General features: G+C 44.7%; 2 protein-coding genes across 4 annotated transcripts in view; one reads left to right on the forward strand and one right to left on the reverse strand.

Moving 5' to 3' along the window:
- Window positions 1-9972, reverse strand: part of LOC138758601 (proteinase-activated receptor 3-like) — a 47202-nt gene extending 37230 nt beyond the window's left edge. For both annotated transcript variants that reach the window (XR_011354356.1, XM_069927801.1), the window contains exons 1-2: window positions 9864-9972; window positions 3020-3145 (exon numbers count right to left, since the gene is read on the reverse strand). The gene's annotated coding sequence lies outside the window, so the exon portion shown is untranslated. The remainder of the gene's footprint in view (window positions 1-3019; window positions 3146-9863) is intronic.
- The window catches only part of LOC138758602 (protein S100-A1-like), a 95241-nt gene that overhangs the window by 61319 nt on the left and 8211 nt on the right, over window positions 1-25711 (forward strand). For both annotated transcript variants that reach the window (XM_069927803.1, XM_069927804.1), the window contains exon 3: window positions 21323-21476. In XM_069927803.1, coding sequence (XP_069783904.1) covers window positions 21336-21476 — 141 coding nt within the window. In that variant the 5' untranslated portion in view covers window positions 21323-21335. The remainder of the gene's footprint in view (window positions 1-21322; window positions 21477-25711) is intronic.

Genomic DNA, 25711 nt, shown 5'->3' on the forward strand with positions numbered 1-25711 from the left:
GCAATTGCACAGTCAGTTTGTTTACATTCCTTTCTTTGTTTACATTTCTCTCTTTTGTATACATATCTTTTTCAGGAGTACAGTTTACACTACTGATCAGTAGAAATTCTACCTGGCCCACAGAAAAAGAGAATCTCAGGGTTGTATGTGATACCAGTACTCTGACAATAAATTTGAATAAATTTACATTTGAACTTGAAACCCATGCAGACACGGGGAGAACATAAAAATTGCTTACAGATAGCACCGGATTCAAACACAGGTCACTGACACTGCAATAATATTAGCTACACAAACCTTGCTGACCTTCTCAGGCATTTGCCCAGAGAGAGAGAGAAGGAATTGACAGCTGGGAATATTTCCAATGGGATCAGATTTCCAAATACTTTTTCACCTCATCCAGCATCAGATGTTATGAAATAGTTTTCTGCAGTTCTCCCACACAGCACCAGGTGGTGTGGGTGAATATCCAAATGAAAGGATGATGTGAATCGAATAATTTTGAGAAGTTTCAGTACCTGGTCCTGGCTGGTCTTTCTCCTGCTGCTTGTGGTTTGCACTCTATTCTTGCCTAAAGCAGGGGTTCTCAACCCTTTATTGTCCACTTACATTTCTTTCTTTGGCTTGGCTTCGCGGACGAAGATTTATGGAGGGGGTAAATGTCCACGTCAGCTGCAGGCTCGTTGGTGGCTGACAAGACCGATGCGGGACAGGCAGACACGGTTGCAGCGGTTGCAGGGGAAAATTGGTTGGTTGGGGTTGGGTGTTGGGTTTTTCCTCCTTTGCCTTTTGTCAGTGAGGTGGGCTCTGCGGTCTTCTTCAAAGGAGGTTGCTGCCCGCCAAACTGTGAGGCGCCAAGATGCACGGTTTGAGGCGATATCAGCCCACTGGCGGTGGTCAATGTGGCAGGCACCAAGAGATTTCTTTAGGCAGTCCTTGTACCTTTTCTTTGGTGCACCTCTGTCACGGTGGCCAGTGGAGAGCTCGCCATATAACACGATCTTGGGAAGGCGATGGTCCTCCATTCTGGAGACGTGACCAACCCAGCGCAGCTGGATCTTCAGCAGCGTGGATTCGATGCTGTCGACCTCTGCCATCTCGAGTACTTCGACGTTAGGGATGAAAGCGCTCCAATGAATGTTGAGGATGGAGCAGAGACAACGCTGGTGGAAGCTTTCTAGGAGCCGTAGGTGATGCCGGTAGAGGACCCATGATTCGGAGCCGAACAGGAGTGTGGGTATGACAACGGCTCTGTATACGCTTATCTTTGTGAGGTTTTTCAGTTGGTTGTTTTTCCAGACTCTTTTGTGTAGTCTTCCAAAGGCACTATTTCCCTTGGCGAGTCTGTTGTCTATCTCGTTGTCGATCCTTGCGTCTGATGAAATGGTGCAGCGAGATAGGTAAACTGGTTGACCGTTTTGAGATTTGTGTGCCCGATGGAGATGTGGGGGGGCTGGTAGTCATGGTGGGGAGCTGGCTGATGGAGGACCTCAGTTTTCTTCATGCTGACTTCCAGGCCAAACATTTTGGCAGTTTCCGCAAAACAGGACGTCAAGCGCTGAAGAGCTGGCTCTGAATGGGCAACTAAAGCGGCATCGTCTGCAAAGAGTAGTTCACGGACAAGTTGCTCTTGTGTCTTGGTGTGAGCTTGCAGGCGCCTCAGATTGAAGAGACTGCCATCCGTGCAGTACCGGATGTAAACAGCGTCTTCATTGTTGAGGTCTTTCATGGCTTGGTTCAGCATCATGCTGAAGAAGATTGAAAAGAGGGTTGGTGCGAGAACACAGCCTTGCTTCACGCCATTGTTAATGGAGAAGGGTTCAGAGAGCTCATTGCTGTATCTGACCCGACCTTGTTGGTTTTCGTGCAGTTGGATAATCATGTTGAGGAACTTTGCGGGCAATCCGATGCGCTCTAGTATTTGCCAAAGCCCTTTCCTGCTCACGGTGTCAAAGGCTTTGGTGAGGTCAACAAAGGTTACTTACATACCACCTTAAGTAATCCCATACTAGCCTCAGGGTATTTAGGATGCCAGAGGTGTTCTGTGGCTAGTTTCTTTCTTTGGCTTGGCTTCGCGGACGAAGATTTATGGAGGGGGTAAATGTCCACGTCAGCTGCAGGCTCGTTTGTGGCTGACAAGTCCGATGCGGGACAGGCAGACACGGTTGCAGCGGTTGCAGGGGAAAATTGGTTGGTTGGGGTTGGGTGTTGGGTTTTTCCTCCTTTGTCTTTTGTCAGTGAGGTGGGCTCTGTGGTCTTCTTTAAAGGAGGTTGCTGCCCGCCGAACTGTGAGGCGCCAAGATGTACTGTTTGATGCGATATCAGCCCACTGGCGGTGGTCAATGTGGCAGGCACCAAGAGATTTCTTTAGGCAGTCCTTGTACCTCTTCTTTGGTGCACCTCTGTCACGGTGGCCAGTGGAGAGCTCGCCGGTGGTATGTGAGTGGATAAAAAAAGGTTGAGAACCATTGGTCTGAGGAAAAGAATGTGTGAAGATCAAGACCTCTCACTTGGCATTAAATTCATGGTTTATTGAGAGATGGTAAACCTGCCCTAGATTACCACTGCAACCACACCAAAGCAGTGGAAAAATATCACCAGCACTGTCTCCACAAAATTCCCTACATGCATAAATATTCTCTCCTACACCAATGTCACCATCAATAGAGCCTTGAGTACAAACAGTTGGCTACGATGGGCAGACTATATTGTTCCCATACCTTGTTAGCAAACTCATGAAAGCGGCATTCATTTCACAGTCTCTGTCATGGGAAGAGGTTACCAGGTGAATAGAGGAAAAGATTCAAGGATGTTCTCAGAACCTCCTGGTTAAAGATGCAACCCACCCCTCCCTCTTGGTTTTGCCTAGGACTCCACCAGTTAAAGAGGAGATGGAGTTTTCAAGAAGGCTCTGAGCACATTGAGTCAGGAGCAGATGGAGGTATGCGAACATGAAAGAAGGAACACACCACCAGCCAACTAGCCACCCATCTATTCCACCAAACATCTTTTAGCCTACCTGTGGCAAGATCCACCAAGTACACATCCGTCTCGTCAGCCACTGGACCGGAAGTAGGTCACCCTTGGCACCTCTGAAGAAATAGAGAAGGATGCAGAGAGGGTTCCTCCTCCTCTATTTTTTTTCCTAGGGAATATAGACATGCTTAGTGACAGGCATTGATGTGCCTGGTGGAAAAATGTGAACTTTGCTGAAAAATAAGGAAAGACACAAGTGGAGACGTTGAGAGGACCCAGGAGACCTCAAAGTCCTCCCGCCCTTCCAAACGTACGAGGTTGTAGATTAATTGGGTGAAATTGGGCAGCATGGGCTCATGGGCCGAAAGGGCCTATCACTTTGCTGTATGTCTAAATTTAAATTTAAAGTCAAAGTTAAGGTTCAGATTTATTGTCAGAGAACATGCATGACAATGTATGAAACATTGAGATTTTTTTTGCTGTGGGCCAGGCAGAATTTCTGTTTAACGGTGGAGCAAAATAAACCATATTCAAGAAAAGATACGTATACAGAAGTGAGAAATGTAAACAAGTTAAAAAATGCCAACAAATTAATGGTGCAATACAGAAATTAAATATTCAGTAATAAATAAACACAACACAGACGCACCCCAAGGATGAGGGCTTAGCCCATTGCTCTACTTTTTATACACCCACGACTGTGTGGTCAGGCACAATTTCAATGCTATCTACAAATTTGCAGATGACACCACAGTTGTTGACAGAATCACAAGCAGTAATGAGGAAGCGTCCAGGAGAGAGACAGGTCAGCTCGTTGAATGATGTAACGACAACCTTGCATTCAATGTCAACAAAACCAAGGAGATGATTGTGGACTTCAGGAGGAAGTCAGGGGAACACGACTCAGTCCTCATCGAGGGCTCAGTAATTGAGAGGGTCAAGAACTTCAAATTTCTGGGTGTCAACATCTCCAAGAATCTGTCCAGGAGCCTCCACGTTGATGCCACCACAAAGAAGGCGGCTAGACTTTGTGAGGTGTCTGAGAAAATTCGGTACGTCACCGAAGACTCTTGTAAACCTTTACAGGTGGACCATAGTGAGCATTCTGGCTGGTTACATCACTGCCAGGTATGGAGGTGTCAACTCTCAGGACAAGAATAAACTCCAGTGGGTTGCGGAGTCTAAAAAAAACAGCCTCTATCCTCAAAGACCCCATCACCCAGGCCACTCCCTTTTCACTCTTCTACCATTGGGGAAAAGGTTCAGGAGCCTAAAGACGAGCACCCAGCGGCACAAGGACAGCTTCTTCCCCGCTGCCGTCAGATTCCCGAACGATCAATGAACCAAAGACACTGCCTCACTTCTCGTGCGCAACCACTTTTATTATTTAATTTTTTTTCGTACAGTGATGTAGTAAGATGGTATAAAATGAATGTACAAGAACGACGCTGCTGCAAAACACCGAATTTCATAACTTGTTCATGACAATAAATTCTGATTCTGATTCATTTGTTGCTACAAAGATCACTGCTGGTGGAGAGGATGGCAGGTGAATGCCATAATTCAGACAGGATGAGGAACACAGGGAATAAACAGGGTGTGGTGGATTGTGCACCTGCTCACCAGGAGCACGGAGTCAATAGGTGGTGAGTGGGTGGATCTGGTATTTTTGAAATGCAAAGTTCCCCTCCAGACCATGCCCAAGAGTGCTTTCTTTTCTGCAGCGGGTGCGTGTGAGAGCTGCTCTGGCAGCTGAGCTGGTTTTTCCATCTAGCGAGGGAAACATTTAATGAGGGCAAGGAGTTATTTGCTCTAACCCCTCCCCACTCCCCTTCCCCACCCCCACCCACTCATCTGTCCCATCTTGTCCACCCTGATGGAGCAGAGGATTTGGAATTCACAGGACAGGGAAAAGCTGCCAACATCATCTCAGTCCAACCCATGCCCTTGGATGAGATGGGACTGTCAATTGAGGAGAATGCCATACCCCAAGCTTCACTTTCTATGCAAGAGACTAGAGCAAAAAAGTATCCAAGCTGGAGAAACCCAAGTAATTTGAGCAGTTTCAGTGGGAGGAGGGTAGGGGCAAAGGAATTACACCAGGCAACATGTTTTTTTCAAAAGGTTTGCTTCCTGAATAAAAAGTGGGCATTATGATAGACACCTTCAAACTGAACACAAAGATAATTTCAGATTGACGGTATCTCATGGGAGTTTGGAGAAATATTAAATGAACTTTGATTGAGTTCAGCAGGTTTAATCGCATGATGACGCTGACAAATTGCATTAGTTCAACTGACCTAAAAAAGTTTGGCCTCGGATTTTTGTTTGTACTCAGCATCTGATGCCTCTCGTGTCGGTGTCCAACAATAGTCGGCCAGCATCAATGGACTTCCATTCGCCCTGAAACCGCTTTTCCATGGTCGCAATGTCCTGGTGAAACCTTTCACCATGTTCGTCACTGACGGCACCAAGAGCAGCAGGGAAGACGTCCAAGTGCAAATGCAGAAGATGAATTTTCAATGGCATGTGGCACTTCGTGGTTTTGTATGCTTGAAGTAAATTTAAAATATGACAGGAAATCTCAAAAATAGATTATATATAAAAAGATGGCACATGATAGGAAAGTGATTCTCGTGATCAGCAGCTCAAAATCCATAAAAATACACCCAGAAGTGTTCAGGAAGCAAGATCTTTGTTGTCTGGTGTTTATTGATATTTTGGGTCAAAACTCTTCAAGACTGTTCATGGAGGAGGGAGATGGTCAATATAAGGAGGAGATGGTGGGGAGGGGTAAGATGGGATCCAATAGGGAATTGGTGAACCAGGGACAGGTGAAGGATAATGGACAGATGAGAAGGATGAGAAGTGAAGTTGGGAGAGCCCCCATGAAGAACCTCCAGAGAAAATAAAAAAATACAGAACAGCAACCGCACAGAAAGGTGTTCAGTCTATTAAATGTGTAGCTGAGATCAATTCGCGTAAGTTCCACCTCTGACTCTCTGTGCCATGGTCTGCGAAAGCTTGCCTGTCAGGTACATGCCAGGTCCCTTCCAAATGCTGCAATTCAATCAGGATAACCCAGAGAAGTCCATTCTAGTCCCTACCCATCACTGTGTAATGTCAAGAAGTGAGTACATTCAGATTGGCGGGGTGGGTCATACAGCATTCCTGTTCTGGGACACACTGCTCCTACGTTCATCAAAGGCTTGTAGAACAAACTGTTGGTCTGTGCTTAGATGCCATTACTGGGCAGCACTGTGAGCTCCATGGATGGGAGGAGGATGGATCAAAGTGGAGAGATAGAGTGAATGGGAGAATGGACTTTAGTGAAAGTGGAGTCACAGATAGGTAGAAAGAGATTTTGCCATATTGGCCTTCTTAAATCAAAGAATTTAGTAAAGGAGTTAGGATGCTATGGTAAGACATTGGTGAGGCCAAATTTGGAGTATTGTGTGCAGATTTTATCATCTAACTACAGTAAAGATATCAATAAGATAGAAAGAGTGCAGAGAAGATTTATTAGGATGTTGCTGGGACTTCAGGAACTGAGTTACAGGGAAAGGTTAAACAGGTTAGGACTTTATTCCCTGGACCGTAGAAGAATGAGGGAAGATTTGATAGAGGTATTTAAAATGATGAGGGGTATAGATAGAGTAAATGCAAGTAGGCTTTTTCCACTGAGGGTAGGTGAGAAACAAACCATGGGTTAAGGGTGAAAGAGGAAAGGTTTAGGGGGAACTTTTTCCCACAGAGAGTGGTGGGAGTGTGGAATCAACTGCCGGCTGAAGTGGTGAATGTAGCTCTATTTTAACATTTAAGAAAAATTTGGACAAGTACATGTACGGGAGAGATATGGAGTCCGATGGACTTGGTGCAGGTCAGTAGAACTAGGCAGAATAATGGTTAGGCACAGCCTAGAAGAGCAGAAGGGCCTGTTTTTCTGTGCTGTAATATTCTACGGTTCTTCTTTGGGAAGTGCGAGGTTGCCTGCTGTGACCCAAAAAGAGATTGATCACATTATCTTTCAATAACAAGTGGTGGGGCCGTGAAGAATGGCAGAGGTTAACGAATCTGAATGCAGGAATCTCCAGAGGACGGGTGCACAAAATAATTCAAAGGTTTATAGAATATTGTCTGTACATTGGAGAGGGTTCAGAGGAGGTTCACGAGGATGATTCTGGGGACGAAAGGATTATCACATGGGGAGCTTTGGCCTGTGCTCATTGGAATTTAGGAGAATGAGGGGGAATCCCATTGGAACATTTTGAATGTTGAAAGGCATGACAGACTAGATGTAGAGAGGTTGTTTCCCACGGAGGGAGAGTCTAGATAAGAGGGCCCAACTTCAGGATTGAAGGTCGGCCACTTAGAACAGAGATGTGGAGGAATTTGTAATCACAGGCAGTCATTCAGACCAATTTATTGGGTGTATTTAAGGCAGAGATTGACAGGTTCTTGATTATCCAGGGCATCAAAGGTTATGGGAAGAAGGTCGGGCAGTGGAGCTGAATGGAAAAATGGATTAACTCATTATTAAATGGCAGGGCAGACTCAATGGGCTATGTAGCCTATTTCTGCTCCAATGTCTTATGGTCTGTGACAAAGAAAAAGTGCAAATAATCTTTCAGTTGTACAGAACCGTGATCAAATTCTTTCAGTTTTTTTAAATATCACTCTTAGTATAGGCCCCAGAGTCAGGTATTGTCAACTCTGGTTTTCCTTGTGAAGATGTTAGGATCATTTCCAGCTTGTGTAATAAAGGAGCTTCTCCAGAGTGGTTGGATGGTACAAATCCATGTCAATGAGGAAAGGGTGATACGTTTCCAACTCAGAAAGACATATGACAAAGAAAGAATCCCGTAGGTTAGCCATTCTCAATGAGGGCAAAGACCCCTTGGGGTCCAAAGTGCATTTAATGGGGTGTCATGGACTAAAATCATTTTTAAAAATTAAATTTTTTATGTAGTTGTTGGGAGAGACATATGGAAGAAATGTCTCTTAACTTGACTGCTTCACAAAGAAAGGGGCTCATAAATTTTGAGCAGAGTCCTAAGGGCATCAAGGTTGAGAATGGCTGCTGTAGGAGATGACCTTCCTATGCATCTACAACCTTTGTCATCATGGCTGCTGGGAGGTGCTGTCAATGAAGTCTTTTTGAGTTGTTTTCATCCATGAGCAGCCAATATGCAGAAATGCTGGAGTGAGTTGTGGCCAGTGGGCCACATTAATCATTAATCATTAAGCTGAAGTCTTGGGGCCCGGAAGGGAAGGGAGCCCAGAAGGGAAGGGGTCCCGTCACAACCCCTGGTGCACCAATGTAATCATTTGTCAATATGGGCTCACGTTAGTCTGTCAATCAAGGCTCGCAGAAGTACTGCATTCACCTGTCAATCAGCAGCGGGGTCTCAGTTCCATCAATCAATTCAGGCTCCACCGGTCCCAATGCTACCTGTCAATCAATGCTCACATTTGTACTCGAGTCTGAGGTCTGCCTCCTGCAGCAGAGCTCGGCTCATGCAGCATCACTCGCAGGAGGTTTACTTTTTAAAAGAGATTCTCCCTTCTGCTGTGTTATTTTGCATCGCGACTTTTTTTTAGAACTGATCTCATTTATCCTTTTGTGACTAGCGGACTTCTCAAATTATTTGGGGCTGGAAGACGGCTTCTGTCAGGTAAAGATTTGTTTGATTTTAATAAAGATTTTCCTCCCCTCCTCCAACCAAACGCCAACTGGTTATTCCCAGCACGTACCCGGCAGATACATTTAGAATATGTGAAGGCATTGCGGCTGAAGGCTAATAAATGGAACAATCTCACTTTACTCTATTCAACAAATAGGGGCCGTGGGGCAGGGGGCCAAAGTCAGGAGAGGGGCCTTACTGAAGCTCAGCCTTGGGCCAGGGTGATAGTTAATCCACCACTGGTGGTGGCTGGGCTACTAACTGGACAGACTTGCTTTTTGCTGGGTTATATCAACCTTCTTGGAGTATAATGAAGTGAGAAATGGGAAGCAAGTCAAATATTTGCAGCATAATCCACACAGAGATGAATCATAAAGGGACTTTGAGTCGGATGCACAAAAGGAAATTGCTGAAACAATGAAAATGCGGTGGACAATGCCCCTGCTACATATTTATGCAAACAGTTGGGAACTTTCTTTGTCTACAACTACATGCATTTGGTGTTTCACCCATCATAATTTTCTTAACTCAATATTCAACCAGGGTTGGGTTCCTGATTTAAAGGTAGTGGTTGGGGTAGGGATATGTCAGAACACATGATTAAAGATTATGTTGGCATAGATTCTCTGTGGCTGATGGTCCAGGATGACTCATGAACATGCGACTTTGACCTCTTGGAGTTTTCCTAGATCTATAAAACAAATCCTGAATGCTCTCCTCGCTTTGAACCACCATATGCCAGGAATTCTCAGGAGGTAATGGGGTGTATTTTCTCAAGGAGGTTTTGAGAACATCCTGGAATTTTTTTTTCCTCTGTCCTTCTGATAACTTTGCTCTTCTAGGGCTTGGGAATTAGTCCCTGTCTCGGGAATTGGCTGTCTGACATGCAATGATATGTTCTGCCCCCTGGAGATTTAGATTTAGACATACAGCATAGTAACGGTCCCTTATGGCCCACGAGCCCACGCCACCCAATTTCACCCGATTAACCAATTAGCCAGTATGTTTTGAAACTGGAGCCCCTGAAGAAATCCCACATAGGCACAGGGAGGACGTACAAACTCCTTACAAACAACGCGGGATTCGAACCCTGGTCCCAATCGCTGGTGCTGTAACAGCACTAACTTCTACGCTAACCGTGCCGCCCTGACTGAGGTAATTAGGGGCTCCGTCCTGTGGATGTTGTTATGTAGAGAAACTTACTTTTCGAATCCATCTCCACCATGTCAGGGAGTCTGGTGTCACAATGAGGATGTGAATCACGAGAGTCTGCAGACACCATGATTATACAGAAATGCTGGAGGAACTCAGCAGGTCTTGCAGCGTCTATGAGAGGTAAAAATACATTACCAAAGTTTCAGGCCCGAGCCATTCTTCAAGGTATAAGCAAAAAAAAGAGGAATGCATCAAAATGAGAGGGGGACCGGACCAACAACCAAAAGATGTCAATTGGATATGATAAGAGGAAAAGTGAGAATTGATTTTGGCTCTGTGAAAGGAGACAGAGGGAAAAGGGGAGACAGAGAGAGAGAGAGAGATCTGGGAGAAAGGTGATAGGAGAAGGAGTAGCAAAAGTGGGGGGGAAACCGGAGGTCAGTGTTAATGCCATCCGGTTGGACAGTGCCCAGATGGAAGATGAGGTCTTGTTCCTCCAATTGTGAACCCTCAGTGACACTCTGTCCTGACTGTACCCCCATGTATGGTGTGGCAGGACATCCCCAGGGATAGTATGATTCTGTGCATATGACTGTATCAGATAATAATGTCAACATTCTCTTCCAGCACTGACGCCCCATTTACCTCAGTCAGCTCCATGGGATCACCTCAGAAGAAGAGAAGTCAAGAGTACAAGAATTGACAAGGCAAATGAAATGTTGGAATATCGGAGCAGAGAAATGGAATAATGTTGGAATATAATAGAGAGACAGGAAAGTCTTGTTAAGACTGTGCAGAACCTCAGTGAGCTCATCTTTGGAGTGATGAATGGAGTTTTGGTCTCCTCGTTAAAGATGGGATATTTTCACCTTGGTGGCTGCTCACTCCCTGCCCCCATTCTCATCCGTCCTGCAGAAATGATGTGGGTTTGAAATTTTAAATGGTTTCCTTTTTACAGATGCCGCTCAACTGGTTAATTCTTCTTGCATTTCTGATCTTGTTTCAGATTCAGCATCTGCTGTTTCACATCTTTACACAGCGTATTTGCATATTTTTCACACTTATTTAGCTTGTCAATCCGCTTTTCCCTCAAAACTATCTTCCTGGCTGGTTTTGTATCATCAGCGAACCCAGAATTATGACAGCTGACCACCTCAGGCAAATAATGCAATAAGATTGAGAATAACTGGGACACAGCCCAGGGCATCAGGGCAAGACCCTCCCCACTATCGAGAACGTCGACATGGAACGCTGCCATCGGAGAACAGCAGCAATCATCAAGGACCCACACCACCCAGCACACGCTCTGTTCTTGCTGCTACCATCAAGAAAGACTCACTCCACTAAGTTCAGGTATAGCTGAACTACCATCAGACTCCTCAACGACAAACTCAATCAGGGACTCATTTAAGGGCTCTTACTTTTGCACATTATTAATTTTTTTTTCTTCTCTCTCTGTATGGTACAGTCAGTTTCTTTACATGTGTAGGTTGAGTACAGTTTTTGTTTTACATTACCAAAAAGGTAATTCTGCCTCACCCACAGGAAAAAAAATCTCAGGTTGTATGTGATGTCATATATGTACACAGACAATAAATCTGAAATCTGAGCATCAGTCCCAACTGTACCACACTGTCTCAGTCTAACTGCATGTTTATTCCCACAATCTGTTTTCTATCCAATCACAAGTTCTCATTCCAAATTAGCTTTTGGTCAGTGGTTCTCAACCTTTTTCCACTCACATCCCACTTAAGTATTCCCTAGGCTATCAGTGCTCTGTGATGAGTAAGGGATTGCTTAAGGTGGTATGTGGGTGGAAAGAAAAAAGTTTGAAAACCACTAACATCCCTAATTGACTCGTTATGTGCACAGTTTCAGAACTCCAAAGGAAATGGGCCAATGACAATTTTTCTCAAGCAAAATATTTCAGTAACAATTGGGTCTGGAGCAGTGATTCTCAGCCTTCCCTTCCCACTCACATCCCACCTTAAGCAATCCCTTACTCATCACAGAGCCCCAATGGCCTATGGATGTCTTAAAGTGGGATGTGAGTGGAAAGAAAATGGTTGAGAACCACTGGGATAGATAGAGAGAAGCAATTTCTTCTGATGTGAAAATCAAGAACAAGAGCATACTCTTAAAAGGAAAAGGCCAGGAAAGTTCAGAGGTGATAGCTAGAGGTGAACTGTGGCTCTTAATCTTGTAGATGAGGTGGTCCTCAATTGTCTCTATGAATCTCTATGAAAACATAATTTTACAGCAGAGAGGAGATTTTTCAGTCTGTCCATGCCAGCTCCTGGCACATTCATTGCATCAGTCCCATCCATCCCTTCTTTCTCCACTACAAATTATTCACTCCTGATTGCCCATCCAGTTCTCCAATTGCTTCTTTCTTCATTGTTCACACAGGCAGTGAATTTCACATCACAATCACTCTTCACACAAAGACGTTTCACATCCCTCTGAATATTTTTGCCAAAATTGTGCTCTACATCCTTCAACCCTCTGCTCATGGGAGTAGCTGTCCCCTACTGACCAAATATGAATTTATTTTAAATTTAGGCATGCAGCCCGGTTAAAGGCCCGGCGCACGAGTCGTGCCGTCCAATTACACTCAATTGACCTACGACTCTGATATGTTTTGAAGGGTGGGAGGAAACCGGAACCCCTGGAGGAAACCCATGCAGACACGGGGAGAACTCCTTACAGACAGCGGGGGATTCGAACTCCAATTGCTGGCACTGTAACAGTGTAGCGCTAACCGCTACACTAACCGTGCTGCCAGTCATGATTTTGTCCACCTTGTCCAGATGTTACGTTTTGAAATTTGAGGGGTGGCATGGATGGCCTTCACAGCACCAGCAATTGGAACCAGAGTTTGAATCTCGTGGATTCCGGTTCCTTCCCACCTTTCAAAACGTACCGGGGATTGTAGGTTAATGTGGTGTAAATTGGGTGTTACGGACTCATGGGCTGAAGTGGCCTGTTACCATGCTGTATGTCTAAATTTAAAAATGTAAATATAAATTGTTTTAAAATCTGCAGCGTCGGATTCTGGCTTTACCCTACCCTCAATTTAGTCTATGTGTCGTCTGAGTCCAGCGTGCTCGCTGAATGAAGTGATAGGAGAAGGTATTCGGTTTAACAATCAGTTTATTACACAGCACAAGAATAAAGCTTAACAGAGCTCTGGTTCAGTCGTTAGTTCATAGATCACCTGCTCAGTGAGCTATTCCCCAAGACTGACTCCTACTGTCCAGTCTCTTCTGTTTATATAGATCAACATTATTACACTGAACAAAAGTTGGCTTTCTTTGCTAGATTCCTTGCATAAGATTTATCTGAAGCAATTTCCTGCTCTGCAGTTATCTAGGGTGTAGACCTCCCATCTTAATCCTCAAGGCCAGAACATCGTTGTCTTGATCAGAAATCAATTCATACCCCTATTTCTAATTATTTCTTTGTTCTCGTCTGGCCATAGTCTTCCGTTCTACTCAATACCTCCTTATGCCTGAGCCTTCCTACTGAATTGGTTTATACATTTTCTTTGTCTCTAACATTCTCAGTCATGGTACTGTTCTCGTCTGGCCATTCTTCTGTTCTACTCAACATCTCCTTATGACTTAGCATTCCTACTAAATTGATTTATACATTTTCTCTCTTTTGTATTTGGAGGCAGCAAATTCTACACGTACTATAATCAGCCAACTTTGCTACAGACTGTGGCTGTTACTTAATTGCATTCCTATTTCCCTTAAACAGTATAATTGAAGTAAATAGTAAATTGTTACATAGTACTGGATTAATGAATGCATAATGAATAGTACATAGGCATATTTTCTATGATTACTTAACCCCTTGGTTCCAACAGCAGTTGGCTTCAAATCTGAACAAGAATGAAATATTCAGGAAGTTGAAGAAAACGTTACTTTAAAAACTGGTACCTAGAAGCAGAAGAGAAATTGTTAAATTCAATATCAAGTTATAAGTACTGCAAAGTTCTCAGGTGAGAAACTTTCCCCACGCTTACTTTCGACCTTCATTTATTTTTTTTTAAAATGTAGACATTCAGCGCGGTGGCAGACCAATTCAACCCCACAAGTCCGTGCCGCCCAAACCTACACCCCCCCAGTACGTTTTGAGCGGTGGGAGGAAACTGCAGCCCCCCCCAGAGAAAACCCACGCAGACATGGAGAGAATGCGCAAAGTCCTTACTGATATCGCGGATCCTGGTCCAGTCCGGTCCCGATCGCTGGCACTGTAAAGGCATTGAGCTAACTGTTATGTCAACTGGGCCCCCCATATTGAAGCAATGTTGGAGATTAAAGACAGAGAACCACGGTGGCAGTGGGGCAGATCTAATTATAGAGTACAAGGGTCTGGAAAATTTGGGTCAACCATGTGAACTGAAGTTGTTCAATCTGAATGAGTTTTGTCCGTTGTAAAGGAGACTGGATCATGACTGAACTTTGAACTTGATTTTCCTCTTATGAACATCCTTGGCTTTTACTAAGTCCTTCCACCAGCCTGTTCTTTTTTTGTCCCATTTGTTCTCTTATCGTTCTTGCTCACACAGAATTTCAGAGACATCCAAAACAGCAGCCCCTTCATCACTGCCCTCCTAGCTATACAGTTAGGTGGTCTTTCCTCCATGTATAAGGGGCTGCACAGTTAACCTTATCCCTGTCCTGTGCATTGGCACCTCCACACCTGACAGGAATCTAACCGGTCACAATGCTCTCCACGGCACACCTGCACAAATGAGCAAGAGTCTTTGGTGACATCCCAAATCTCTAGAAAATGATGGTCGACATTTCGAGCTGAAACCCTTTCAAGAGTTTTGGCTCAAAACATCGGCCATTCCTCTACTTTCACTGATGCTGCTTGACCTGCTGGGTTCCTTCAGCAGATTGTGTTTGGCTTTGGATTCCAGGATCTGCAGCAGTCTCCTGTGTGTCTCCACCTTTATTCATATCCCTCTGGCACAGTCTCATGGCCTCCCCCAAAGATATGGCATGGATTCACAGACGTTAACATCACGGAAGAAGGCCATTGGGCCACTTGTGGACATTCTGCCCAGGAATCCAGCCTCATGCACCAGCTCCTGATCCATCCTAACATTGCCCCTCACTTTGCAATGAGCAGTTTAGCCGTCTGAATAGCTGTGAGATCCAGGTCATTATCGTGAGAATTTTTTTTCTGAACTCTTTTACATTCCCCTAATTATTTTAAAGGTAGGCCAACTAGTTATTAGCCTCTGCCAAGAAAAACAGGTTCTAACTGGGCCAAGTATGAATTTAAATATGTGTACTCAATTAAATCCTGTGTGAAAGGACCACACCCCAGCCTTAAGAGCACTGGGATGATGTGATGTAGGTCACAACCCACACCTTCTGAACTTTTTAAAATGTATTTATTGACAACACGTAGAAGCTGATTCTGCCCAATTCCTCCCAATTATCACCTTTGGAGGGTGGGAGGAAACCAGAGCAGGTCATGGGGAGAATGTACAAAGGTGACAGACAGCGGCAGGTTCGAACCGGGGTCGTTGGTGCTGTAATTGCATCACACTAACTGCTATGCTGACTGTGCTATCCTGAAACATGTGCTGAGGAGGCCATCAGTCAACAGAATTAACATCGAAGCTCAGGAGTCGAGGGCATCACTACTGAACTTCTAGATCAAGACAGCGAGGAACTTCTGTCATACTTGTAGATAGCATGGGAATTGTGCCTGACCCCACAGTCATGGTTGAATAATGAGTAGATCAGTGGGCTAAGCACGCATCCTTGTAAGTGCACCTGCGTTGATAGTCAGTGAGGAGGAGACACTGTTTCCAATTCGTACTGACTGTGGTCGTCCAATGAGGACATCAAGGATTCAGTAGCAGAGTTGGCTGAAGAGTCCTAGGGTTTGGAGTTTGTTGAGGGAGTAATGGTGTTGCAGGCTGCAAGAACATCATCTAACAACATCACGAGAAATGCAGCAAGCACCATCGACCGCCGTAAATTACTGAACGCCTTTGGCTCTGTGAAAGAAGATGAAAAGTGGGGCATTCTCCTCAAATGTGGCTGCCCAAAGAAATTAATCTCTTATCGATGTTTGTGCCTTGATGGTTTGTAGGCCTTGATCCTTCTATGATCAGTGATCTGTGGTCTGTGACGTAGTTGCTCAACTAGTCTCTGTGGTCAGTCATAGTCACTGTGATCTCAGTCCATGTGGTCAATGATTTAATTGCCCTCCCTCCACCTGAATATTTTCTCTTCTCACATCTTGTTTACTTTTGATCTCTGTTAAGAGATTACTCATATGTAGTTTTTTTTAAATCTTGTAGTGGTATCATTTTAACCTGCTGTGGTTGTATATGTCCCAGTGGGTCAACAAGTGAACAAGAAACTAATTTTTTCTTAAAATATAGGCCTTCATGGTAACAGGCCCACGAGTCCGTGCTGCCCAATTCTTACACCCAATTAACCTTCAACCCCCAGTACATTCCAAATGCCGGGAGGAAACTGGAGCCCCCGGGGAAAACCCACGCAGTCACGGGGAAAACGTACAACTCCTTACACACAGTGTAGCATTCGAACCCCGGTCCTGGTCGCTGGTGCCGTAAAAGCGTTGCACTAATCACTAGGCCAACCGTGCTGCCGTACTAATCTGCCTTTAGTTCGGAAAATGATCCAAGAAGCATTACAACAAACTAGACGAGGTGACCTAAAACTTCCTTCAAGGTTTTAAGGAACATTTCAAGGAAAGGGCAGGGAGTTTTTCAGCGTGGAATTGCTGGAGAAGTTCACAGCTGATGGAGGGTTCAGCACCAGGAGTGATCAAGGTGGGCTCTGGTCAAAGGCAAAACTGGGTGGAGAGAAACAATTCAGTGATTTGGGGGGGGAGGGACAGGGGGCCATGGGTCAGGAACCAACTCTCCGGCAAAATTGTGATTTCATGGGGAGCAAAAAATTCTGCTGATGCCAGATCACATACTGGAAAATCCAAACAAATCAGAGGTAAAGAAAATGTTCAAAGGGGAAATTTACCTTTGGTTCTCAGATTTAACCTCCTGTACCTACCCCTGAGATTCTACTAAAATTAAATCATTACTAGCCCTCAGTTTAATTAGGGAAAAGGTAAAAACAAAATGCTCTCTCTCTCTCACACACACACACACACACCCACGACTTTCCAACAACAGCAGAACAATATTTTGGTTCTGAGCCCCTACTGAATTATTTGGTTTCCATTCACTTCTTCAGACCTGTTGTCCCTAAAGAAGCACAGGCACAGGTTATATATCATGCCCCAAAAGTTAAATAAATGGGACCCAACATTATCAGATAGATGTTTTCACTGTAAGAAGGAAATGGGAACAACAGTGCATGGAATTTGGGCATGTGAGAAAGTGAAAAAGCTTTGGGAAGATCGAAATCAGGTATTAAATAAAATCACAAAAAGCACATACCAAAAAATCCAGAGATCTTTCTTCTAAGTAATATAAGAAGTAAAGAATTAGGACTTAAACTGGATGAAGCGCAAAAAAGATTTATTATGATAGCCTTAACTGTAGCAAAGAAATATATAAGGTCAACTTGGAAATCAGAAGAGAGCCTGAGAATACAGCAATGGTACATGGAAATGAATAAATGTATTCCATTGGAAAAAATAACAAATAATTTAAAAAATAAAGTCACATTATTTGAACAAATTTGGGAACCGTATATGGAACACAACAGAGAGGGTTTACCATGGACTTCCACCCCCTAAAATGATAAAATGAGAAGACAAAATGACCTGATCCAGTGTGTAAAAATAGATAACACAATTTTCTTGTTTATTTTCATTGTGTGATGACATTGTTTAATGGGTTTATTGTATTGTATATGTTGAACGTTTAATGGGTTTGGAGGGGGGTGGGAAGGGGGGAGTGAAGGAAGGGGGGGAAAAGGGGGAGAAAATGCCACTGTGTATATTTAAGAGGAAAATGTTTGTATTTATTTTGATTGATATGGTTCACAGTGTGAAAAATTTTAAAAATTTGAAAAAAGGAGCACAGGCTCATCTCCATTAATCAGACACATTCACACTAACAGCTGTGTCATCAGTGGTGTGATGGGAAGAGGAACTGCAGAGATTCCACACAAATCATTCCCTGCACTATAAAATGTACTGAAATCTTTCATGGCAAAACCATGAAAAAACCATCTCCCTGCACATTAACATTAAACATTAAACATCTCCTCGTCTTCTTTCACACACACCCAAATTGTACTGCAATGTTCCAATTGTTCTCATCAATACTGCACATGGTTCTGGACAGGAAGAATGTGATGATATTGGAGAAGATTCACAAGGATCCTGCCAGTGAATGCTAAACTCTACCCACCACCGAGAACATCTACAGAGAACACTGCCGTCAGAGAGCAGCAGAAAGACCTCATGAATCCACACCACCCAGGACACACACTGTTCTCACTCTCTCAGGAAAGAGGTACAGGTGACACAAGACTTGCACCACCAGGTTCAGGAACAACTGCTACTCCTCCGCCATCAGACTCCTCAATGACAAACTCAGAGACTTCTTTAAAGACTTATTTTGCACATTATTTTTTTTCTGCATTTGCAGTCAGTTGGTTCACGTATATTTCTTTGTTTACATTTACCTCTTTTGTACATCTTTTTTCTTGAGTACAAATTACAAATACCAATAAGTAGAAATTCTGCCTCGCCTGCAGGAGAAAGAATCACCAGTATATGATGTCATGTATGAACTCTGACAATAAGTTTGAACTTTGTTTCTTTGGAACAGATTTAATTGAGGTTGGTAAAATAAGAAGAGATATGGACATTGTTAATAACAAGGACTATTTCCCCAGAATAGTCAAATGTAAGGTAACTGTTAAAAGAATTGGAAGGAAGTTGAGGAAATATCTTACAACCCAGAATGGTGAAATCTAATTCACTGCCTGTAAGTGTAACTGTAACTATTGAAATGGCACCTGGATGGGGACCTGAAGACATCAATGCAACAACTAGTTTCATCCTACCTTGATTCTATCTTTTCTCCCCGGACTCATCCTTCCCCACCTACATCCGCAATACCTCACATGCCCTCCATCTCCTCAATAACTTCAGATTCCCCGAACCGATCACCTCATCTTCATGATGGATGTCAAATCCCTTTATAATCTCTATCCCCAACATTGAAGGTCTAAAAGCACTTCGCTTCTTGCTGTGCCAAAGACCCAACCAGTCATCCTCTACCATCACCCTCCTCCACCTGGCAGAACTTGACCTCACTCTAAATAACTTCCTCCAAATCAAAGGAGTAGCCATGGGTACCTGCATGGATCCCAGCTATGTCTGCCTGTTTGTGGGCTTTGTCGAGCAATCTATGCTGCAAATTAACACAGGCAAGACCCCTCAATTCTCTAGTATATTGATGACTACATCAGAGCTGCCTCATGCACCCACGATAAGCTTGTCAACTTCATCCACTTTGCAGACAACTTCCACCCTGATCTCAAACTCACCTGGTGCATCTCTGATAAAAACTCTCCCCTTCCTGGATTTCTCTGTCTCCATCTCAGGAGACAAGCTTTCCACTACAAACCCTCCAACTACCACAACTACGTGGACAACACTTCCTCGTGTGGACAACTACCCTGTCCCCTGCAAGGATTCCATCCCCTTCTCTCATTTTCTCAATCTCCGCCGCATCTGTTCCCAAGATGAGGTCTTCCAGCCCAAATCTTCCGAAATGATTGCCTTCTTCCATAAACGTGGCACTCCCACCACCACTATCACCTCAGCCCTCACCCACATCTCGTCCATTCCCCGCTCATCTACCCTGGACCCCTCTGCCCCCAGATGCAACAAATATAGAATCCCCCTCATCCTCACCTACCTCCCCACCAGCCTCCACATCTAATACATCATCCACCGGAATTTCCAGCACTTACTACAGTGTCCCACCACCAGTCACATCTTTCCCTCTCCTCCCCTCTCGGCCTTTCGCAGGGACCACTCCCTCCACAATTCCCTGGTGCACTCAACCCTCCCCACCCATCGCCCCCCGGCACCTTCCCCTGTACCCGCAGGAGGTGCAAGACATCTCCTGTTCTGGTACCTGTCCTTTATGTAGCACAGGTAAAGAAACATAACCAATGTTTTGGCCTTGAGCCCTGCTGGTATTTTCTCATCCTTTGACAAAGACCTCAAGGCCGAAACGGCGGTTATGCATTATTTATGGGTTTTTTTAGACTGCAAGGAAAAAATGAACATAATTGCTGCCCATGTGGATGTTCAAACTGAGCACCTTTTTAGACTGCAAGTACCTGAGTAAAACAGTCCCGGTGGTTGGACATGCAGGAGAGTGGATGCCAGCCAATGAATTTTTCCAGGTACGATTTACACCACAGGCTTCATAAAATTGTAAGGGATCCTGCAGGATAAATCATGGGGCTGGAATTTACTTCAAATTCCTCCACATTCCTCTTTCGACTGCCCAAGCAGCAGCACAATTCCTGGATTGTGTCGTTCCATTTCTAAAAACCATTTCTACCTTTGCCACATAAAGGACACAGTTTGACCTGCTGAGCTGCTCCAGCATTTTGTTTTTACTTCAACCACAGTTACTGCAGATTTTTGTGATATACCATGGGTATAGAAAGGGGTCAGTCACCATTTGGAGTTGGCACCCTTTCTCCAATTCCATGATCTTGGGTGCATCTGCAGATACTGTATTAAGAGCATTAATTTCTTTCCATGAAATAACCTCCTCTCGCCTGTGAACTGCATCCTCCAGCCCTGGCGAGCTGCAGGCTCCAAGCAACACAGATGCCTTCCCTCGGGGCTGCAATGACAAGGCTGGGATGCTCCCGGAAAACTCCAGCTTCATTTTTTTTTTGCAGCATTCTGCCCACTTTCAATTTGCTCCCCTTTCCCCACAAATCTGGTTTCGGGGGGTGGGGGGTTGTTATTCTCTTGACAACTCCACACTTTGAATCGAGGTTCCTCTCCGGGGGAAGCATCTTGGAGCTTCAGAAGAGATTCCCCGGAGCTCTCAGCTTGATTCACGCTCCCCCTTGGCACAGCGTTTCAAACAGGGAGGCGAGGAGCTGTTATTTCATAGAGAGCAACCTTTTCAGGTGTGATTGACGGGAAATGGTTTGGCCGCTAAACCAATGAAGTGAGGGGAGGCGGATTTGATGAGTGTGAGTGACAGGTGTCCTGTATAAAGCTCAGGTCCCACTATTCATTGCCCCTGACATCTGCTCATTGGTGAAACAAGCAAAGTCCTGAACGGCGATTTTATTTGTTGAAGTGAAGTATGATGCCTTTTCTTTCTGGGGGAATCACTGTAACAAATGTCACTTTCACCCTTTAATTCAACAGTAGTATTTAGGACCTGGTGTGAGGCTTAAAGTTGTTCTTCCGAGGTGTGGCGCGATCCAATTCTTGCTTTATACCGTTTTCTTTGTCAATCCTGCTCTTTTTCTGTCCCTTCACAGCCAACAAAACAAGATGCTGTCTCAACTGGAAGGCGCCATGGATGGAATTATCAAAGTATTCTACAACTACTCTGGGAAAGAGGGAGACAAGTACACACTGACCAAGGCAGAACTCAAAGACCTCCTGAGAGGGGAGCTTGGATCCTTCCTAAAGGTAAAGATGGGGTGCTAACCGAGTAAAGACTGGTATGGAGAGTATGAATGAAATGACAGTGCCAGGTGATTACAGAGGAGCAGGAAAGATTAATGAGAGAGTGGGGCTAGCAGTGGTTCTCAATCTTTCTCTTTCCACTCGCGTACCACTTTAACCAATCCCTATGCCATAGGTGCTCTGTGATTAGTGAAGGATTGCTTAAGGTGGTATGTAGGTTGAAAGAAAAAGTTTGAAAAAACACTGATTTAATCATCCCTCATTGACTCGTTTTGTGCACAGTTTCAGAACTCCAAGGAAATGGGCCAATGACAATTTTTCTCAAGCAAAAAATTTTAGTTACATTTGGGTCTAGAGCAGTGATTCTCATCCTTCCCTTCCCATTCACAGCTTTTGCGCTCTTCATCCCCATACTGTGTTTAAGAATTCCATTTACTCCTAAAATGTTTGCACATTCACTGGCATCTAGCCCATTCTATTACTGAGATGCTTTCAGATCTTTGCGTGTGCCAGAGTGGACTATGATGGAGGAGAGGGAACAACAATGACAACTACCTCATCCCTTCCCAAAATGATTGTGTAAGGGAGGTAGATTTACTGAAGCTACACAAAAAGCGATGGGTGAGTTAAACAGGAAAGTCTGCAGATGCTGGGGTTGGTACGGTACGGTCGAGCAGGATGGTTAGCGTAGCAGTTTGCACGACATATTTACAGCATCAGCGACCCAGGTTCGAATCCAGCGTTGTCTGTCAGGAGTTTGTACATTCTCCCTGTGTCTGTATGGGTTTCCATTTTCCTCCCACCCTCCAAAACGTACGGGGTTGTAAGTTAATTTTTGTGTAATTAGACAGCACGGGTTTAAATGGCTAGAATCAGCTTCTGTAAATATATATATATATATATATATATATATGTATATATAAATAATATATTATTTACATATATATATTTTTTTAATATATATAAAAATTAGGGCAATATACCAAAGTGCTGTAGAAACTCAGCAGGTTATGCAGCATCTGGGGGAAGTAAAGGGTTACCAATGTTTTGGGCCTGAGCCCATCATCAAAACTGGGATCAGGGAGAGTTGGAACTTGGAAGGGGAGAGTTAGTGGGGGAAGAGATGGATGAAAGTGCAAGGGAACAGATTAAAGGGTGAGAGATCAGCACCTTTTTTAAAAAAATGAAAGTCTGACTCATCGAGCCTTGTTGATATGGAAACAATTTGCAAGAGGTGTTTGAAGTGATTGTCTTATTTATGCTTCCACATTGTCTCCAAGGAAAAAACACTGAGGGAAGAAATATCATTAATGTGAGCTGGTGAATATCTGGGGATCCTTTGCAGTGGGGATAGGAAATTAAAGTGATTGCATAACATTCGATGTATTTAAGGAACTGTTCTCTAGGGTATCAGGGCTGAATTGAGGGAAGGTGAGGCAATGTCTGTTTGGAAACACACATATAAAATTTTTATATAAATGGAATCTGAATCTGTATCTGATTGTAAATTATCTCGTTCATGCTGCAACTAGTGTGCTTGGAATTTACAGTCAGGGGCTGGATCCGGTCCAGATTCTCATCATTATTTTGCTTGGGCATTAAACAAGAACTAAAAGTGACTTCCATCAACAATATTAGATCATTACCACATTTGAAGTGGTAACTGGTTTATGTGGAAGAAATATTCCTCGGGAAGGAGTTATCAATATAGATTTTCATACAGTTTCCCCAGGCACTGTAGGAGTGGATATGAGGATCAAGGGTGGGGAGACGAAAAGACCACCCTCTTGTAGCACACCCCAATGCCCTTTGAGCATAGAGAGTGAAGGTATGTCTAAGTGTTGGAGCATCGCTGCACTTTTCCCTCCTCATCCCTGACCATCTTGCCACCTTTGCTGGCAGTATCATTAGTATATTCAGAGTTATTGTCAGGGTACATACATTACATCACATACAACCCTAAGATTCTCTTTGCTGTCTGCCAAGCAGTATTACCACTTCTTGGTAATGCAAAAAAGCTGTACACATGTAAACAGGTAAAGAAATGTAAACACTGTTCAATACAGACAGAATTTTTAAAAATCAATAAAGTGCAAAAGTGAGGGTCCTTCAAGGAGTCCCTGATTGAGTTTGTTGTTGAGGAATCTGATGGTGGAGGGGTAGCAGCTGTTCCTGAACCTGGTGGTTCAAATCTTATGGCACCTGTACCTCTTTCCTGCTGGTAGCAGCGAGAACAGAGCGCGTGCAGGGTGATGTGGATCGTTGATGATGGCTGCTACTCTCCGACGGCAGCGTTCCCTGTAGATGTTCTCAATAGTGGGGAAGGTTTTGCCTGTGATGTCCTGGGCTGTGTCCACTACTTTTTGCAAGACTTTACGTTCAGGGGCATTGGTGTTCCCATTACCAGACCATGATGCAGCCGGTTAGCACACTTTACATCACAGATCTGTAGAAAATTGCCAGGGTTACTGATGTCATACCAAACCTCTGCAAACTCCTGAGATTTCCAATGACATCATATCAATGTTTCCAATTATACTAGTGTATTAATATCATACAGTAAGACATTCCACCAATTAACAGCAATTAACCAATTAACAGCAAGCTACAGGCAGGCAGGCGCAGGCCCCGGTCCGGGCAGAGAGTTGGAGGCGGCGGCCCCAGTCCGGGCACAGGGAGAGCAGCGGCAGCCCCGGCCCCGGTCCGGGCAGAGGGTAGGCGACGGCGGCCCCGATCCGGGCAGGAGCAAGGGGGAGGCGGTGGCCCCGGCCTCGGTCGAGTGAGGCAGGCGGAGGCCCCGGTCCGGGCAGAGAGTTGGAGGCGGCGGCCCCGGTCCAGGCACAGGGAGAGCGGCGGCAGCCCCGGCCCCGGTCCGGGCAGAGGTTGGGCGGCAGCGGCCCCGATCCGGGCAGGAGCAAGGGGGAGGCGGCGGCCCCGGCCTCGGTCGAGTGAGGCAGGCGGAGGCCCCGGTCCGGGCAGAGAGTTGGAGGCGGCGGCCCCAGTCCGGGCACAGGGAGAGCAGCGGCAGCCTCGGCTCCGGTTCGGGCAGTATGGACCGACCTAGGAGGGGAGGCAGACCCCTCCAGCCCGGGTAAGAAACCTGCATAGGAGAAGGCCACTCCGATATAAAACCTACGACCCAAGGACCTCGCTGCCACGTCCCAGCTTGCTTGGCCACGGCACACGAACCATGGGTGTAAAGGGTGGGGCCAGTACTGCGCGCACTGCACTCCACCTAAAAGCTCCTTTGCGCAGGCCCAAGGACAGGTCCACGTCCTCCCCCTCCACAAGACATTTACTCCATAAGCACTCGTAATGCAGAGAAATAACACATGAAGGGTTGCCCTCCTAATGACCCTCCTAATACGTTATTTAATTTTCTCCAGTTTAATAAAGAAACTGATGTCCTTAATCCATTATGTAATAGAGGGACCACTCTCAGACTTCCAGTGTAACAAGGTTAGACACTTGGCTAATAAAGACATAAATGTGATCACCTCTTTCTGTAGAAAATTTAGGGAGTTATCAGAGATTCCAAATATTGGAATCAACAGTCAAGGTTGCAAATTAACTTTAAATATTTTGGATAACATGCTTCAGAACCCCGGTCTTTTGGGACACTGATAAAACATATGACTTGGGTGGCAAGGGAGCCATTATACCTATTGCATTTGTCCTCTACTCTGGATAAATGGCCGAGGGTTTGGATTTAGAAAGTGAACCCTGTGCATCACCTTAAACTGAATGAGTCCCAAGCGTGCGCAAGAGGTGGTAGAGCAAACTCTCTCAATAGCCTCTTCCTGTAGTTTCTTCTCGATTTCCATTTCTAATTCTTGCTCCCAATTGTATATTTTTTTAATGAATCTGGAAAACACTGACCCTCAGTCCCAAACCGGGGCAGTGAATTCCAGATGAGCATTGAAGTACAAAAGGGCTCAAGTAATGAGACATACTCTGCCTGCAGGCAGCAATCGTGTGCACTTGCTAAACAATTTTGCAGTATTGGACCTGCAGTATCCCACCAACCACTCGTCTTGCAGCAGCCATGGAGCTCCAAATATCTTTGCTTAATGCTACATCTGCTTACTAACTCTGTATGTCACACATGAACTTTTAACCATGATTCATGAAAGGAATCTTTTGTGTCATTCCTAACCTTAGCATTTTCCAAAACATTTTGCAATCTCTGAAGTCTCTTTGAAATGTGCCAATAGCTGGAGAAGATTTATTTTAGACTG

Source organism: Narcine bancroftii, chromosome 3 (assembly GCF_036971445.1).
Source record: "Narcine bancroftii isolate sNarBan1 chromosome 3, sNarBan1.hap1, whole genome shotgun sequence".
Classification (NCBI taxonomy): domain Eukaryota; kingdom Metazoa; phylum Chordata; class Chondrichthyes; order Torpediniformes; family Narcinidae; genus Narcine; species Narcine bancroftii.